A 19,273-nucleotide genomic window follows, 5' to 3' on the forward strand; every position below is an offset into this window, starting at 1 on the left:
TAGGGATGATTCAGTTGTTAATCATTCGGACTGTGCGCGTGAGACAGCGATTGATACCGACGGGCTGTGTGCAGATGCACAGCGTGAGCTGGGCAATGTAGTAGAGGGCAGTTCGCAAGAGTGCGAGTTGTCTAACTCGAGTAAAGCCTGCTGCATTGTTCCAGAGTCTGTTGAGCTGTCCGCCAGTCGAGGCCAAGTGAGAGTAGATTTAAATGTAAATCACTCAGACTGTGCGGGTAAGAGACCGATCCGGGCCGACGAAATGTGTACCGGCCAGCACGAGGCACGAGAAGGCGACATGAAAGTGAGTGCGAAGAGAAAGCGCCGTAAAAAGAAGCGCGGTAAAGACCGAAAGACGGTAACTAATGTAGCGCCGCCAAAGATGGCGAGAAACCCAAAAGGGCAGGGCGCGAGGAAAAAGGTGCGGTCGTCACTGACGATGTTGACGCATCGAAAACGTTCGAGCCACCGGTCAAAGGGGGACCGAGAAGCTTGTTCTGCGCGGACGCGGACAAAGGGCACGGGGCAGTCAAATTCCTCGTCGTTCCGTCGTTCTCTTCGAAGCTCAGCGTGCAGTACAAAGAAGCGCAAGGTGGCAAGACGAGACCAGGTGGGGAGTAGCGACGCGGTCAATCGAGTTCGTGTTGAAAGCGGGGCGCCAGGACGCAAATTGGCAGGGGACTGTAACGTCTTGGGGGAGCTGATAGTTAGTCAGCCCTTTTGTTGTTCCTCGGCAGCCAGAGTAGCTTTCAAACCGCGGCCACCTCGGGTCCGACTCAAAGTATGAGTCAGACGAAAGCGTTTGGAAAAGGGAGGCCAAGAGCCCTTCCGTAGAAACATGTTGTTTTGTTTGATTTTTTGAGCATCGGAGAATTTTCGCGAATTGAGACTGGGATTTCTTTCAATGTGTAAGGTTTGAGCTTTGTTTGTGTTTTCGTTAGAGAAGCTCCGAGATTTGAAAGATGCGTTTTATGTAAACCTGTAGTCTCGCGAGGTGTTCATTAATAAGTATATAGGCTTTCTTTTTGTGTATGCGTGAGTAACCTGAAGGTCAAGGTTATCGTTGAGAGGCCTATCGTAACGCGCGTGTGTGTTATTTAACCTTCTTTCTTTTTCAGTGTTTTTGAATTTTCTAAGGTTAAGCGCGTAGATTTTCAGTAAGTGCACGATTTGCACTGAGAAGAGCTCTTAAGTCCATTAGCGCGTGTCCTGTGTGGACGGAAAGAAGCAGATTTATGTCTGGGTTGCTCGTGTGTGTTGAGGGCAGCCGTATTCTGACTTCTCTAGTACGCGTGCGAAGAGCTAGTTAGTAAAAGACACATTTGTTCAAAGGTTCCTCTGTGTTGCGTAAGTTACGCAAGTGTGGTTGTTTGTTTAAGGAAAGTGTCCTGTGTGGATTAAAGGAACAAATGTGAGTCAGCGTGATGTAAACTTTGTATGATGCAAGCACGTGTTCGGAATAGGGACCACAAAGCTAGCGCGATTGTGATTGCGTACCTGTGGAGTTGGCCAGACGGTTCAGTGGCAGCCGTACATGAGATAAGTACGCCACTGTGATAGGGTAGGAACAGGCTGTTCGCGAAGTTATGCTGCTGAAGTTATGATTGAGTATTGGTGTTTGAAAGGCTTCGGTTTAATTCTGCGTAAACCTTTACTCTTGTGCCGCGCGACGGTCGGGTTTGGTCGAACTCAGGAGGAACGTGAACGCTCGCTTTGGCGGCACGAAATTTTGGGGCAAAATTTGGGATTCCCAGTTGAGTGACTTGCATGGAAATTGTGATAGGAGGCCTGGTGGGTTAGCAGCTAATTCCGGGCGTTTGAACGCTGAGCGGTATTGTGTTGCCGGGTCGACTCTTCTGTGCCAGTTGTTGTAAGATGGTTGAAGGCATTCCAAGTACGCAGGGGTTGCAGAGAGCAAAGCCATCGTCTTGCTCGCCAGCCATTCTCTTCCTGCCCAGCGGTTGACTGCACTGGCCAGGCGAGATTTTCCGGGCTATGGAGGAGCTGTTAAGAATGGCCATACTGGGTGGCAACGTGCCAGCTTTCAGCCCGCTGCACGTGTTCCAAGCCCACCAGTCGGGGCGCCCTTTCGAGAGCTGCGGTCGGCAGGCAGCCACGTGGCGCGCGATCAACTCCGGAAATTGGTACTTGGCCGAGCCACCCGGGACAAAGCAGTTCTACGAAGCCCTCTGACGTCGGCACTGAAAGCTGGGCGGTACCGAGAACTGCGGATGACCGGCAGCCACGTGGCGCGCGATCAACTCAGGAAATTGGTACTTGGCCGCACCACCCGAGACGGAGCACAGTTCTACGAAGCCCTCGGTCGTTGACTCCGGAGCCTTTGTGTGTATGGGCTCGAACTTGTGTGCATTAGGGTGGGTGAGCCATAGTGCGAGGCGGCGGCAAGTTTACAATGCTTGGACGAACCTTCCCGCCCATTCCTGCTCCGTCCCCGCCGAACGATGACGTCGAACTATGAAGTCAAGCGGAGAGCTTATAAGCAGCGTTTGTCGGCTGCTAGGGTGTGCTCGTGTCGTGCTCGTTGTCGGGAGCTGAGTGCTCTGTCATACTAGAAATGTACTAGTGAGCTGTGTGCTCGTAAACTGTTTGCTGTATGTTAGTTTTGCGGGCTCCATATGGGAGTCGCGCTAGTCTGCCAATGTATGTCCTGTTTTAAATGTAAATCCTGCAAATAAAGCCTGCTCGCCTAGTCCTGTCGTCCCAAGTTCATCTCTACAGCTACGACCGCCAAATCTTACAGTACCAGGACATACGGGGCTCGTTCTAAATGAAATGGCAGATTTTTTGCGAAAGCGTCCCTGAATGGTCCTGTCATTGAAATCCTACCGGCATCAGCTTTCATCATAGGGGCGAGATTTCGGTGGCAAATGACGCTGCGTGAATTTTACGCCCCTTTTATAACAAAATCTGGATTTTCAGCAATTGTCATATTATTGGGATAGTAAACTCAGTCAAACCTGAGCACTTGAAGTCGCAACAACAACTAGACTACGCTGCCGAATTCCAATTTAAAATTTTTACCTACACAGAGCTGGTATGGATTCCTGAGCGAACTGTCCCTCTTGCGGGGAACATGAAACAATAGATCATTTTCTCATTGATTGTCCAAGATATCTTGAATTGCGAAAAAGAACATTAGGAACACCATTCCGCCTTCTTCGATAAGACTTAGATGTTCAAATTTGGCTATCCTTGGGTGCCTCAACCCTTGGGCACAGCGACAGGAAGGTTGGCGATGCCATCTAGGATTTTATTCAGGGTCACAAAGGCTTCGACTATAAAATCAAAATTTAAGGTTTTGTTATATGTCTACAAAATCCATTATATTAGCTATATTTTACAGTGAAGCTGTTCAAGGCTACTTTCCCCGCTATCGTGTCCACATGTAAAAAAAATTAAAAATTCCCGAAGATAGTGCAATGCCAGGCCGACCCGCGGCGGAGGTGCTCACATACACAGCTTCGCTGGTCATCTTTCTTCACAGAGTGGAAGGGCACTGAGTTTTTTGTTTTCATTTATTCCTACGTTCTATTAAAATCGTAAGCTAGAATCTACGTATTACTTCCCATATACCTATCCACCAATTTTGTTTACAGTTATTTTATCATTCTTTTTTTCTTATTGCTACATGGAACTACCCGGTTCTTGGCCAGTCCCCCAGAGTTGGTATGTGCCACTAACTAGATAAACGGCCACTGCTGATCTAGTGACGACGTGTTTTGCTGGATGTTGGCTGGTCTTCAATGTTGGCCAGTGCTTGCTACCCTTGTAAACACTCTGTATATAGCTTTGTTATTGTGCTTTCACGTAACAATATGCGGCAGTTATTGAACTACAAAGTTGAGGACTTCATGGGTCGTGAAGTGTAAGATAGTGCCCGCATAGGAGCCGACAGAGCGTGATTGTAATTCGAGGAAACCCAATTTAAGTTATTCATGCGCACGCATACTTCAAGACAACGGAGGTCACCGTTGGGTCCGGGTATCTTATATAGGGCAGCAATGCATCAGGGGCACATCGAAGAGGCCTTCCTGCTCGTTTTGATCGGCGTGCACTTGAGCCGAATTTCACCAAGAAGCAAATATAGCACGTCCGGTCGCGTTACGAACTCATGTTTGTGGGTACATAAGTCACGACTTCGCGTCTTCCTCCGAGATTATGCAAATCACGAAGGGCTCATGCAAAGGCGTGGGCTGCGCGAGGAGCGGCCCGAGGCCTATTCACGGATGACCATGCAAATTTGGGCATACTGCCGCTGAGTAGCTAGCACCCTTGAGGGCGTTTCTTGTCCCCCAAACAATAATCGCCATCTATCTCACGCGCATTTCCCAATTTTTACTTTGAAGTTGCGCGCCCGGTACTCCCAGGTCACGAGCGGCATGCGCGATATCAGCATGACATAGCATTCTTGACAGACAAATAGATAGCGCAGAGTTTGCAAGAAAGGAAACGCAAGCAAGACAGATGACAATTACTGTTTGGAGACAAGATATGTCCCAAAGGTGTATACTTTTTAGATTGCACTCTACTAAGGAAGGTTCGCACCTTCTGGGGTTTATCTTGTCCTCAAACAATAATCGTCATCTATATTGCATGCCTTTCCTTTATTTAACGCTGTGCGCCTGGTACTCCCAGGTCACGAGCGGCATGCGCATTATCAGCGTGACATAGCATTTTTGACAGACAAATAGAGAGCGCAGAGTTTGCAAGAAAGGAAACTCATGCAATGCAGATGATTATTATTTACGTACAACATACACCTCAAAGGAGGTGTCCACTTTGTTTAGTGTGTAGCGTCAGATGCGCTGTCGTCTACGGGCGATAATGTTCTCATGATAAGACACAGATACACGGCCCCTGTTCTTTTACATTAAAGTCAAAATAATCTGGAAAAAATAATGTGCACATGCTCGAATTGCCGGAAAATAAGTCACACGTGACTGAATTCTTATGGAAGATTATCCCATTATTTTCTGGCCTATTCGTTTTCGCCATTGTTTACTACCACACTTGTCAAAAATGGTCGCACCTTAGTGGACATCATAAGCTGAAAAGAAACATATTTGATATTCTGCACTACTGTTGCAATGAATTCATGTACCGCTGTTTCCTACATAAATGGGTCAAAGCACGCAGCTCTCGTTAAAGAGGCTTATTGCCACAACAAGAATAGAGAAGAATATATCGAATCAAAAGGAAGAGTAATGATAAACTGTTCCGCTTACCAATTCTATATTGTGGAATTCCTGCCTGCGGAATGCGTCTGCGAGCCACACACTACAATCATTCAAACTATCTTCTTGCAATATTTTTATTTTTCTTGAACCCTATATCAATTTTATCCAACAATTTCGCTCTTGTGTAACATTTTTGTGCTTTTGCACAGTTTATTAATTTAGCATATATGTTGTATGGCTCACTTGAAAGCGCTGGAACAAAGTGACAAATACATTTTTGAACTCAATATATCAACTTTATTAGTCTCCACCCAGCCCGATGGAAGATGCTTCCCAAGGGCACAACGACACTGTCGTATTATTGAACACTGTTCAACAGAGTTTAACAACGAGATTATCCCGAGTGGCCTTTTTTTTTCTTCGGGTTCCAAAAAAGATCTGTACAGTTATTTTCACTTTTATTGTAAATCCACAAAAAGATTTTTTTTTTCCTTCCCATTCGACATATTTACAAAGAGCATGCACAGAGGACTAAGATTCCATTCTCTGGTTGTTAGAAAAAGAGTTATTCCGAGGACCAAGCTTAGATGTGTCTGTACGTGTGTGTGTGTGTGTGTGTGTGTGGGTGTTTGTCTTGGCATCACACTCTGCAATATTCATGCACGCACACGCGAAGGACAGTGGAAAGCACACGTGACCAGAGAGCAAGAAAAAAAAAACATGCACAAGTGTCTAAGCGAACACGTTAAAGAGACTGCATTTCTTATTTCCCACTGTTAACACAAACGACAGGAGAAAGGTAGGCCAACACAGGGAGAACATTTGCACTTGCAGTTTACAGATGCTGGGTATAATGGGTTACAACCATTTTGTTGTGCCATCATGGCCCTAAGGCAAGACCCACCAGGTTTTATGGGAGTCTCCATAACAGTGGCAAACTGCTGACTCTTTCTTTTTGCACCACACAGGCAGCAAAATGATAGATGTGTTCATGACTTGATGAACAGAAAACAGATATGCAGAATGATGACAGAAGCCAGCAGTTTGCAAAGAAGGCAACTGACAGGAATCAACAACTGCAAGCTCTCCACATGACGACTAGGAAATCAAAACAGGATCAGCTGTCCACATATTGTTATGAACACAGAAGCAAAAGTGCTGCAAAGGTATTTTGTGCCTTTTGAAGGCCAGCAGGTAATAGAGCCGTAAACCTGTTTTGGGGGGACGAGCTGGAGAGGAGAAACTTGGTTACAGTGGACTGAGAGCAACAATCTTTCACAACCAAATGTAACATGTAATGACTCATGTCTGTGCCTGTGGCAAGTGGCGAGTAGGACTTCAAGACTCGGCTCTACAGACAGTTGCAGGGCATGCCCCTGCCTTTTAAGTTTGCTGCCAAGGCTGCAAGGTTTGATCTCTGTATTCCAGCAATAGACCTTTTCTCACCTGTGTGAAATGCACACACAATAGACTTGATGTAGCAATGACTGCTAAGCAAGTTTTTGCTATGTGCCGTGAGCTGCTAAACATGGGACCACATAGAAAATGTAGAAAGCAATAAATTTTTCAGATCTGATACACCTGCACAATTAGGCCACCATTTACTCTCTCAGGGCAATGGTCCACTGCATGGAAAAAAAAACAAAGAAAGGGCAAACTTAGTCCACTAGAAAAACAAGGCCCCTCCCACTACAACTCAGCTTCTGGTTTTGTGGAGTTGCCCCTCCTTGCACAGTTTGTCATTTCCATAAGACTTGTGCCAGTCCACAACAATAACATGCTCTTTCAATCCCAGGACTGGCACTAGTCTCAGTTGCAAGTCAATGCAGAGAAACTTGCTAATAATTTCATGTGACAAACTACTCACTGGAAGGTGACAATAAACTAAGACATGGCCGTTTATTGCACTAAACACTTAAGGCCACATCAACATTGCTGGTCACTGGCCATGTTGCCATGCACATGCTTCTGTACATTTTTGCAGAACACTCGCCCTAACATTTGCTCCTTCAGTCGAAACACTCAATGAAAAAGCAAAGGGGTAACACAGTTTTCCAAATCGAAGGCCAGCCTAAGAATGTGCCTTCAGAAAAGGAGTGTGTGTCATGATGCTATCGTAAGTTGAGCGTCACAACCATAGCGGCATTATTGTACACACCAAACCTCTGGCGCGAGACCACAATGGTTTGATTCTGCTGCACAGCAGTGAAATGGAAATGAATGATTGGAAGACAAACTAAAGTCACTGAATAGCTTTAAAGATTTCAGAGATATACCAACACCTTAAAAAATAAGATTGGAACTGAGTTTCTTTCCTGCTTCTGCTGGTAAAATGTTCTTTGCCGTTTTGGGTGAAGTCTGCCGCAGCTTGAAACTAACAGTTTCAGCAAGTGCGGAAATAAAAGTACCAAGTGCTACATTTCCTTTCAAACTTTGATGGCAGTGTGGCCATGTAATGACCACTGATGAAGTCATGAAGTCATCACAGTACAGTCGGCAATGAGAACATTGGAATGCACATTAGCTGTATGACACACAAATGAAGCTACAACCAGAGAATACTCTCAGAGACTGATGTGAACTTTATGTGAACAAAGACAGATGTTAAAGAGGGGGAAAAAAGGCCCTATAAAACCATGTATCTAAATGCTATGTTATTAATTGAAAGATTATGATCTGCAGGTTGAGTTCTGGTTGAAATGCATCATCAATATGGTTAACTTAGGTCGACAACATTCCAAAGCTACACAGTGACTCCAGCATGCCCTGTCACTAAACCAACTGTTGCCTGGTTTCTTGACAAAGCATTTTTATGTGTGCCAGCTTTATCTGATGAATGGTAGCATGGCCAAAAAGGCATCTCAGTATTTACACTTTCATTAATGCACCAGTGGCTGTAACTGACCTTTGTAAACCATATTCACAGACATCACTAAAACCTACCACGTGCAGAATCTGTTGTCCACAGCTTGACTAACATCCTGCAATGTCCAGGATAAAATTTTGTCACCACCAGAGCCTGTAAACAAAATGACACACTGCTGAACAAAACCTCTCTGCAATGTTGTAGTAAGTGAGGGCTGGGGTAAAACAACAATCAACCAGCTGTGGCTGCGTCTCAATGGCAAAGGCTAGCACAGTAACAGGATAAGACCAATTTGTACAGATTACAAACACAGTATGCAGTGCACATCACTGAAAAAAAGCTCATTCGTGACTGCAAGACAGCAGGGCTATGGCTTACAATGACACGTCAAAAGCCATGCTGTAAGGCATAGCTCAAGCTTATGCTGTCCCACATTCTTGTGTTTATGCTGCCATCAGCAATGCAACTTATTTTCAGCTGCTGAATCCATCAACAAAATCTTTGCAATACGATGGGACCTAGTAGCTCCATGTGTATTAAACTACACCAGATACAACTAGTATAGGTCTGCCTATATCCAGTGTGATGGGATGTTTCAGTCCAAACTTCCATTTCAGAAACATAACCAAACATGAGGTAAAGTGATCCACATAGAGCATTTGGAGGAGAAATTAACAGCTCCGTTCTCAAATACTCTACAGAGCAGAGTTGAGTTTATGTACAATAAACTTCTCTATCACAGTTTGAACTCTAAATCTCTTGCCACTCAGGAAATAGGCAGCACTGCACTAGCTGTGTTGAATACACCTAGAACGCACAATAGAATGCTGATAACTCCAGCCAAACTAACCTAAAACAGACTAGTGAACACGCTGAATTTAGTCCAGAAATCAAAATTATCCATCAACAACAGCCCGAGTTCCACCAAGAGCTTGAGTTATCAGTAGTCTACTGCAGGTCCAGTGATTTTATTAATTAGTCCTCGTTGTTGTTCTTTCAATATGTCTTGCTGATACGCTTTCTTTTCTTGCATAACTTGGCAATGTGACTGTAGCTTGATAAGAAGTTGCTTGACCTAGTGTTCTCTTGCAATTGCAGCACTGGTGCGGTTCGGCACAATTAGCTCCTGGGAATGTTTTCATCTGTGCGCATTTCTGACTTGAGACGCACAAATTCTTTGGCGACTTCGTCATTGGTTCGCTGTGAGAGTATCCGCAGCACGGTCCAGCCAGTCTCGTCCATGTGAATGCGCCTTCCAAGGGGCAGCCAGCAGGCACAGCTGCCCTGCTCCATGATGTCCCGCAACTGCATCACGGCAACTCCTACCAGCCGGTCCTCCCGGGCAAAGCAGTAGTCCTTGACGCAGATGTGCAGTTCATACGACGATGGGCTCTCCTCGTTTCCCATCATGCTGGAAAAGTTCAAAGTTTAATGCTCTGTTTATTTGCATCATAACAATGAAGGCAGGCCTGGGCAAACAGAAGTTAAAACATTCTATTTAAAGGTGTAATGGCATGGCTGTCCAAGTATTCCCAGTTTATCATGAGAGTAAAGAAGCCAATATGGTTACAAAAAAAAAAAGAAGAAAAAAAAAGAAAACTGTGCCTTCAGTGCTTTTAACCCAAACAACTTAACTTTATACAACAAAAAGAGCAATACAAAATGTACATGGACATTCAAAGTGGCTGGGTAGCCAGACATGTTGAAGAAATGTGGTACCTTAAACACGTTGAAAAAAAGCTACTTCATAAAATGCCCTGAAATGCTACGGATGCAGTATTTTTTAATCCAAAAGTTACCGTAAATAAGTTTGTTGAGTAATAGTGGAACCGCATTACATAGCATTCATGCAAGCATGGCTATGCACACAACTGCTGTGGAGCTAACTGCAGCAATGACATCTTGATTGGGTGTGCTTCAGTGACTTTGGCACTTTGACAGCCAGAAGATCAAATGACTGAGTCAGACATGAGAAGAAAGGGGGTTAACCGAGGGGCCCAATTTTTATTAATCATATCATAAGAAGCCAACAAACAGAGACACCAAGGAAAACATAGGGGAATTTACTTGTACTTACTAATTGAATTAAAGTAATCATAAATTAATGGCAATGAAAGTGGATGAACAAACAACTTGCCGCAGGTGGGGAATGATCCCACGTCTTTGCATTACACATGCGAAGAGCATCGCACATGAAGACGTGAAATCGTTCCCCACCTGCGGCAAGTTGTTTATAAATTCTTTAATTCAATCAATAAGTACAAGTAATATCTCCTATGTTTTCCTTGGTGTCTTTGTTTGCTGGTTTCTCATGGTAAGAGTCAGACATGGGCAGTTACTACAAGATCACATTGCAAAACTGGCTGACGTTTTAATGATACCGCGACGCAATGACAAAAAATAATAAAAAGAAGGCAAAATTATTGTTGCTACACTTAGAAGCAGCAACTGCCTTAGTGGCCTATTGCAGTGTTTATTTCAGAGATCATAGAGAAATTTTCATCGTAAAGCCAAATTTTGTCAAATAATGTTTATCAGCCATGCTAAAGCTAAATGCAGAGGGTCAGATTGAAACTATTTTTGTTCCTGTTCAATGAACATGGTTCAGTTCAGCTCTGCAGCAAAATAATAATGGTTGAAACCGGTTTTAGCTGGTTTATGTTCATTTGCATAACCTAAGAGTAGGAGAACAGCTTGAATTTATTTTGTAGAAAATCTAGAGGGTACTCCTGAGCTGCACAGAAAGACAAAAAAAATTTAGGTATGTGTGCTATTCTTTAGGTCGCAAGTATGTGAAAAAAATATCACATTGTGGAAGCAGCAATACGTCAGAAACAATATGTTATTCCAAATCAAAGAAAAGGTACTCACAAGTGGAAGGTTTCATTGTATTTGGGGGACCAGTTATTGTTTTTGGACTTTGTGGCATGTTTTCGTCGCCGCTCACTCAAGTTTGGCCCAATAATATTCACTTCCACGAATGGACGGAACATGCTGGTGTTGGGCCATTTGATGTCATTGGCAGCAACCACTGGGGAAGGAAAACACATAAAGCATGTCTTTCTTTTTGCAGTGCCTATGCCCAAATCACAAAATATAAACACTGGCATAAAATGCCAGCAATCTTTCTTTTCCATACCATTGTAGAACCATCTCAAAAACTACCTTTTTATGAGCTGCTATGGGGACAGACATATTCAAAGCCAGGTGAAAAATTGCCAAGAAATGGGATGCACACAACAAAATATCTGAACTTGCTGTTTTAAAGTAAACTGCACAACAAAGGGTTTTATCGGGTACAGTTTTCGCAGGGTAATAAGGGGCAGCAAATGACTCGTATAAAGCTGCTTTTGCCACACCTATATGACCGATACGTTCACATGCATTTGTCTCCTTTTAATGAAATTAAACTTGCAATGAATTTAAAATTAAGTCACAACCTTTTCTCCTTGCTAACCAATTTGAGATGCAAGTACCTTGCTATTGTTATTGCTCCTTTTCTTTTTTTTTGTGCCACCCTGAATATGATATGCAGTGGTGCGGTGTTCTTTTACAGACTAGAAACTAGCCGTGTAGGCCATTAGTTTGAAATTCTGCTTTACACTGTGTTGAATATGAACAATAAAGACATTCAACCTTCATTTGAAATACTGTGATAAATACTTCAAGCTTGACCAGCAGAGCAAGGGTGTCAAAGGCCATGGTTGTACTTGACCTTAGAACAAATATTTCATAGTACCAAACATATGCCAAGCCAAAACAAACTGCTGTTAATGTGACTTGAATAGCTTGGCAGGTGAAATTAACTTGTATGAAAGGGGTCCAATTTTAGTGATATTACTACTGCACACTCCCATTAGGATGAAATCGAAGGGACAATGAAAAGTTGCTTGTCTTATAAGAAGTGAGTCTTGGCAACATGACCAACTGCATTCAGATATCTTACTTCAAAACGGTAAATAAAGTAGACTTAGAACGCTGGAAAAAGAGACATAAAGAGCATTTATTTAGCTGAACTTAACAGAAAACTGTTTTCAAGTGGTACTCTTGCTTGGTTTCATCCAGCCCTTGATCGATATTTGGCACTTCTGGGCAAATCGGCGAGCAGCCACAAACGTCATCTCACCTAATCACGTTAAAAATCCTTCTATGATCTGCGATGCGGACAGTCTAGGCACATCAAGGGCTGACAGCTTCGTAGGCGCTATAGCACTCATACGCTTGCGTATGCGCTTGCGCTTGCGCATTTCACAAAGTGAAATGTCACTGTCTCTTTTTGCCTCCTGTTTTTGCCTCTGTCCATGAGTGATATATGCCACAGGCTTCCCATAGGGTGCCTGGATGCATGCGTCACCGAGCGCAGCGCATCAAGACACCCCAACCTACAAGATCGGCAGCGGTGGCGGTGTTGTGAATTTCGGTGTTCGTGTGGCCAACGAAGGTTCCATGGATGGTTCCGTGATAGGTGCTGGGAGAAAGAAGGGTTCTGAGCGACGTTGAAGAGAATGAAAAAAGGATTACATTAAAAAAAAAGTATGGTTTCAGTTTTAAAACATGGTTTCAACTATAGGAGCACATTACATGCTATAGTGTTAGCATGTCCGAGCGTCAATCCTCTCACAGCCGTCCTGATTTGTTTTTATGCCCTTTTCTTCCCTCTTTCCCTTGTTGAGGAAATGCACTGGCTGGCCAATCTCCAACACCAAACCCCCAGTTGTCTCCAACGGGGTGCACCTTTCTCCAATGTGGCACACCTGTCTCCAACGTGGTGCTCCTGTCTTCAATCAATGGTTGCTTCGTGACGGTCAGGAGGGGCGACATTGCTGTCTTGAAGCAAAGTGAATGATGAGGCATGAACATCAACAGTGACAGCTGCGTGTTGCTGGTGGGGCATCCTTTGTTCCGGGGAATCGCCAAGCAAACCAGCACCCGTGACAGCTGTGCGCTGCTGGTGGGGCATCCTTTGTTCCGGGCAATCGCCATGCAAAACAGCACCCGTGACAGCTGCGTGTCGCTGGTGGGGCATCCTTTGCTCTGGGGAATTGCCAAGCAAAACAGCACCTGCGACAGCTGCGTGTCGCTGGTGGGGCATCCTCTGTTCTGGGGAATCGCCAAGCAAAACAGCACCTGTGACAGCTGCGTGTCGCTGGTGGGGCATCCTTTGTTCTGGGGAATCGGCAAGCAAAACAGCACCCGTGACAGCTGCATGACGCTGGTGAAGCATCCTTTGTTCTGGGGAATCGCCAAGCAAAACAGCACCCATGACAGCTGCGTGTCACTGGTGAAGCATCCTTTGTTCTGGGGAATCGCCAAGCAAAAAGCACCCATGACAGCTGCGTGTCGCTGGTGAAGCATCCTTTGTTCTGGGGAATCGCCAAGCAAAAAGCACCCATGACAGCTGCGTGTCGCTGGTGGGGCATCCTTTGTTCTGGGGAATTGCCAAGCAAAACAGCACCTGCGACAGCTGCGTGTCGCTGGTGGGGCATCCTCTGTTCTGGGGAATCGCCAAGCAAAACAGCACCTGTGACAGCTGCGTGTCGCTGGTGGGGCATCCTTTGTTCTGGGGAATCGGCAAGCAAAACAGCACCCGTGACAGCTGCATGACGCTGGTGAAGCATCCTTTGTTCTGGGGAATCGCCAAGCAAAACAGCACCCATGACAGCTGCGTGTCACTGGTGAAGCATCCTTTGTTCTGGGGAATCGCCAAGCAAAAAGCACCCATGACAGCTGCGTGTCGCTGGTGAAGCATCCTTTGTTCTGGGGAATCGCCAAGCAAAAAGCACCCATGACAGCTGCGTGTCGCTGGTGGGGCATCCTTTGTTCTGGGGAATTGCCAAGCAAAACAGCACCCGCGACAGCTGCGTGTCGCTGGTGGGGCATCCTCTGTTCTGGGGAATCGCCAAGCAAAACAGCACCCGTGACAGCTGCGTGTCGCTGGTGAAGCATCTTTTGTTCTGGGGAATCGCCAAGCAAAAAGCACCCATGACAGCTGCGTGTCGCTGGTGAAGCATCCTTTGTTCTGGGGAATCGCTAAGCAAAAAGCACCCATGACAGCTGCGTGTCGCTGGTGAAGCATCCTTTGTTCTGGGGAATCGCCAAGCAAAAAGCAGCTGCGTGTCACTGGTGGGGCATCCCCCGCATTGAGGGACCGCCAGGCACAACAGCAGTCAATCCGAATGTTCATTTCAACCGAATAGCACGTGTGAGGTGGTTCGTCTTAAGCGGATTTTTTTTTCCATTGAGTCTATAGAAAACTAAACAAACGTCCCCATGTTGTTTGTTATATGCGAGAATTCAGCTTAACTGAGTTAATCGTAACGAGAGTTCACTATACAGTTAAACCTCGATATAACGAACTTCAATATAACGAAGTGTGTTTGTATACGATCTCAATATAACGAAATTTTCCTTCCACAGCAAAGGTATGCAGAGACAAGAAATGAAAAATTCCGCAGACACAGATGGTCAAATAGATTGAATTACAAGTGGCTGCTTACAAATGCACCTCTCAAATCGGGCGCCGCGTGGTAAGAGTGACAGCCACAGTGAAGCTGCATCAAGTTCCATGTAAAGTACAAGTGCGATAAGATCCTATCGCGCCCCGCGCACTTTGTGCTTTAGATGCGAGTGAAAGTGTGCGAGGATGAGAAAGAAAGATGGTGGCTTCACGCATGAGTGCTGCCTCCCTGCGCGAGCAAAGGGAAAGATGGAGAGGGGAGAGCGAGCTCGCAGTACCGAGATCAAGCGCATGCAATGGGTGGGGCGGCGAGGGGGGATAAGTTGGCGCGCGTCTCGACCGCACATGGCCGTAAGCGCGGCTGAGCGTATATGCAGCCACATACTCTGCTTTAGAGGTAACCTGCCGCGTGTGCGAAGAGTGGGCATGCCGAGATGGCGTGGCATTGTGTAAGCTGTCTTCTCATGTGTTTAGTATTGAAGGTTGCGTAATCTCGAATTCCGAATCTCGAAAATGGAGCGAGAGGCAGAAGAAGAATTCACTCCCCACTGCTGGCACTTTTCATAATAGCGTTGTCCCAGTGTGGACGACGCTATCATTTGCGGGGGCAGAGTGCACGCGAAAGCATGACTGGCTTCACCTAATTCGTACCACCTATGTGAAGATGTCGATGTGGCATGAAACCGTATATTTCGTAGCCGACTCCCAAATTTATCAAAGTGAATTGTTTTCTTATTCAAATTTGTTTTTTTTCGATTGCCCAATAATTCGTAAAATTCTGCGGCAGCTTTTCGTGTAAGAAAAATCAATCGGCAACTGTGCTTATTTGCATGAAAGGTCGAATTTCAATACAACAAAATTTCAATATAGTAAAGCAAATTGCCGATTTTACCTACTTCGTTATATTGAGGTTTAACTGTACAAAGAAACATTTTTGAAATGTTTAATACAATTTCATTTTCTGCTTGAGGAATGCTCTTGTAGTTCTAGCCATTAGGTAATGATATACTTTGTTCAGATCTGAACACCCGTTTCTCCTCCAAGACACAATGTGCCACCAGAGCACCAATGTGCGCATGAGCTTGTCACTTATCTCAATGAAGATTACTATATGCCTGCATGGAAGTTTACAATGCTTCACTGATGCTTTCTCCCTGCTGGGTAATGATGCCTAGCACCATCTGTGAGATTTGGCAGAAGATAAAAATGCTCATGCTGCTGACTAAGAAGACAAAACAAAAATTCCTTGGCTACCAAAAATACATGTTTGGTTATATGGTTGTAAATGTGGAAATTCAATGCAATTACAAGTTCCACTGCACTTGACTTTCGTGTTTCTAGCTGTCAAGTCCTACATGTTGAAAGACTGAATCAGAAGTGTGAGCCCTCTGTAAAAATATACATAACAATCAAAATAAAAACATTACATTCTGTTTCAGGAACTGAGGGACAAACACATCTATTGTTAGACTGCCTTGGATTGCATACAATAATATGCCCGAAGCTTCAACAAATATGACAACTCAAAACTAACATATGACAGCGGATGCATAATACCTTTTACAGTGATCTTGTGTTCTCCTGTTCCAGGGTGCATAAACAGATCGACCTGCACTGACACTTCTCCAACACTGCCTTCTTCAGCGCTTGGTTGATCTAGAGAAGCAGGGGTCAAAAAGATCAATTTCCAGATTAGCCAATCAATCTGTTCTTACCAAGTGCCAACTTGTCTTTCTATGTGCACATTACAGATCACAAACATGTCATCTGGTATTAGGGCAGCTCAAATCTTAATTGTGGGCCTGTATACAGTGGTTTCTAAAACACTTAGCACTACAAGGAAGCAAATGTTCTAAAATTTTCTATACCTTACTTGCGCCATGTCTGGCAGATAAACTTCATATGTGTTAACCTGTATGGTATTGTGTTAACTTGATGGGTTCTGACAAAATTTTGCAATGTGCAGACATTAGCCTACATTGTACTGACACTATTTTATGAAGGAGCAGTTTAAAGAAAAATGAAGACATGTGCAGCTAGAGCTGTCATGTCCTAGCTATGAGTAGGAAATGCACCACATATAGATGTGCAGAACTTATTTTATTTGTGTATTAGGTAAGTTGTCCTTTTATGCTTGGCTAACCTCGTCCATTTAAAATGGCTGGAACAAGCTGTTCCGATAAAGGTCAAAATCCCTCTATGATCCACTTTGTGAGAAAAACTGCACCCATCTTAAGTGACGCTACTAGACTTGATGCCCTAAACAACTCTTACAAGACAAATACCATGCTGATGGAGCATACCTGCCAGTAAAAATTATAAGAATCCCACTGACACAATATGCAAGCATTTATTTTCTAAGTTTGCCTTGAGCACCTGGCTTTTGAGGCACACATGTGTACTTCATTAATAGACAGCTTTAGTTTAGCGTACGTAACTATAGCATAAGCTATACAATATAGTATAGCGTATGCTAAGCAGCACACGTTTGTTAAAGATTTAGTTTCCCTGGGAGATGTTCGGATCTCAGAAGTCATATGCTGTCGTTGCGGCTATCTCCCAACTGGAGCGATAGATGGCGCTGACATCTCGAACGTTTCTTTCGTTAGGCTTCGACTCATTTGAAACTAGAAAACTATGCAAGGTTATATCCACAATACTCTGTCGTTGAAGTGGCCTGAGACTAAGCAAAAGCCGTTTACACAGCCGTTTCCTACTAATGACGTGAATTTTACAAAAGCAATGCCAAATTCAGTTTGAAGTGGGCAGCCGGGACTGCCGCCATGTTTCACGCAAACTACGCAAAACACGCAAAGCCGCTAATGCTAAATCTGAAAAATAGCGGCGTATGCTATATGCTATGGCTCATTTAGTGTTCTGCGCATACACAGTAACGACCCGCTATATTATAGCTATCGCTAAACTAAAACTGTCTAATCATTTACCTTTTCATGTAGCGCACAAGCAGCAGCAAACTTGGAACAGCAAGGACTGAGAAGTAACACATTTCTTTTAACATCACAGTGATGTTTTCAGCGACTTTGCTGTTGCTGATTTCGCGTGCTTTAAGAACATGTCAGTATAAACTTACTCAAAGCAAGTACCTCTCCGGCATCCTTCATTACCGGTAGACTTCCAATAGAAGGTTTTGAGACTCACGAGTAAAAATTTTCGCTAACAGAATTTATTTTTAGTAAAACTTGATGCAACAACAGTAAAATTGTAGAACAAACCCAAATTTGGAAACAATACAGAGAATTCAGGAGAGCTGGCTGGTATAGATCTGGTTGCTAAAACTTTTAATCCTTGCTTCTGGATTTAAAACACATTTCTGCATGTGCTTTCATTCTTTTTTCATTCTTTTCATTTTTTTTCTCCCTAATTACCATAATGCTACAAACCTCCATGCATATATACTTTAACATTTCATCAATACTTTTTTGACACACAAAGCCACACTTCAGCAGTGACACCTGCCCATTATTGCCTTTATAATCTGCCACTTGTACTTCAAGTTTATTTCAAGTGTATGTTATCATGCAGTGCCTAACCATCCTATGGTATGACCTTGTAGCTGCAGTAATATTGGGTAGTAAAGAAAAAGTGGTATTGAACAGCATCAGCATAACATTAAAGCATAATGTGCAGAGACTATATGCTGTTTGTAAAGAACTTGGCGAATTCTGCAGTCTACAGGCAAGGAACTGAAGGGCACCTGGTGCCCATCAGCAGCTCTACAAGTGGAAGCAGGGCAAAGAACGGACAGCCCTACAAATATCTCCCAAAAGAAAGGCAGAAAAGGCCTGTGACTGACCTTGCTTGGTCTGTGTGGAGACGAACGTCTTGATGAGTGTGTCAGTGGTTTGGGTGTAAAGGGAAAGGGCATATCGAAGGCTCTGAAGCTCAGGGCTCTTGTCCAAGAATGTCTTCTTGAGGCCGTTGCCGCCCGCATGGAAGTACTGTTTGATGGTGTCCAGCGCCACGTCCAGCACAGCACACTGCTTCGGTGTTAGGTTCTTCTCCACTTCCTGCACGAGCAAACCCACAAATGTGTTGAGTACACAACTGTACTTATTGAAAAACTCTCACAAACTACATGACGTATCTTATGTGTACACTTCAGTGAAAAATCTCGTCATGTCTTACAGCACTCCTAAACATAAAGTATGCTTATAATGCTTTATCACAGCTTTATACATTCTCATATCACAAACTCACTGTTCAATTCTTATATCATGTATGCAGTTAGCATGAGGTATCTTATGTTTACACTTAACAGAAAAATTCCATCATAACTTAGGACACTTCCCCCACAAAGTAACTTTTTAACATTCTACCACAGCTTTATACATTCTCATATCACGAAGTTTCAGTTCAATTTTTATATCAATTATGCAATTACCATAACTGACCTGCAGGGTCTGTTGTTTCTACTCTAGTTGTATGCAGCACAAAACACAGCACCATTGTCTATATTTCCCTTATACAGAAAAAAACTCAGCAACGATTGCTTGACTGCATTAAGTACGGTTGATTTGCTTGAATTCAATATGAGCAAAACATTTAAAATTTGTTAGAATGATCTGAAGTTATACAATTTCCATGGTTCCAACAAAAACCCATTGCCAGTTGCAGTGCATGTCGATATTACAGGTGTGCATGGTCAGTGCCACACAATTGAATATGCATTTCACCAGCTGTTGAGAGCCATCCTGTTTGGTGAGCTCCATGTATACATGGATGGTTCAGTCC

The 19,273-nt window shown here is 44.0% G+C and overlaps 1 protein-coding gene across 6 annotated transcripts in view; it reads right to left on the reverse strand.

The window, feature by feature from the left end:
• Positions 1-5,472: 5,472 nt before the first annotated feature.
• The window catches only part of LOC126542789 (protein unc-13 homolog B-like), a 282,991-nt gene continuing 269,190 nt past the window's right edge, over positions 5,473-19,273 (reverse strand). For all 6 annotated transcript variants that reach the window (XM_055077447.2, XM_055077445.2, XM_055077446.2 and 3 more), the window contains 4 exons: positions 18,336-18,549; positions 16,079-16,177; positions 10,936-11,095; positions 5,473-9,475 (listed from right to left, as the gene is read on the reverse strand). In XM_055077447.2, the coding sequence (XP_054933422.1) occupies positions 9,184-9,475; positions 10,936-11,095; positions 16,079-16,177; positions 18,336-18,549 (765 nt within the window). In that variant the 3' untranslated portion in view covers positions 5,473-9,183. The remainder of the gene's footprint in view (positions 9,476-10,935; positions 11,096-16,078; positions 16,178-18,335; positions 18,550-19,273) is intronic.

The sequence above is a fragment of the Dermacentor andersoni genome, chromosome 2 (assembly GCF_023375885.2).
Source record: "Dermacentor andersoni chromosome 2, qqDerAnde1_hic_scaffold, whole genome shotgun sequence".
Taxonomy (NCBI): domain Eukaryota; kingdom Metazoa; phylum Arthropoda; class Arachnida; order Ixodida; family Ixodidae; genus Dermacentor; species Dermacentor andersoni.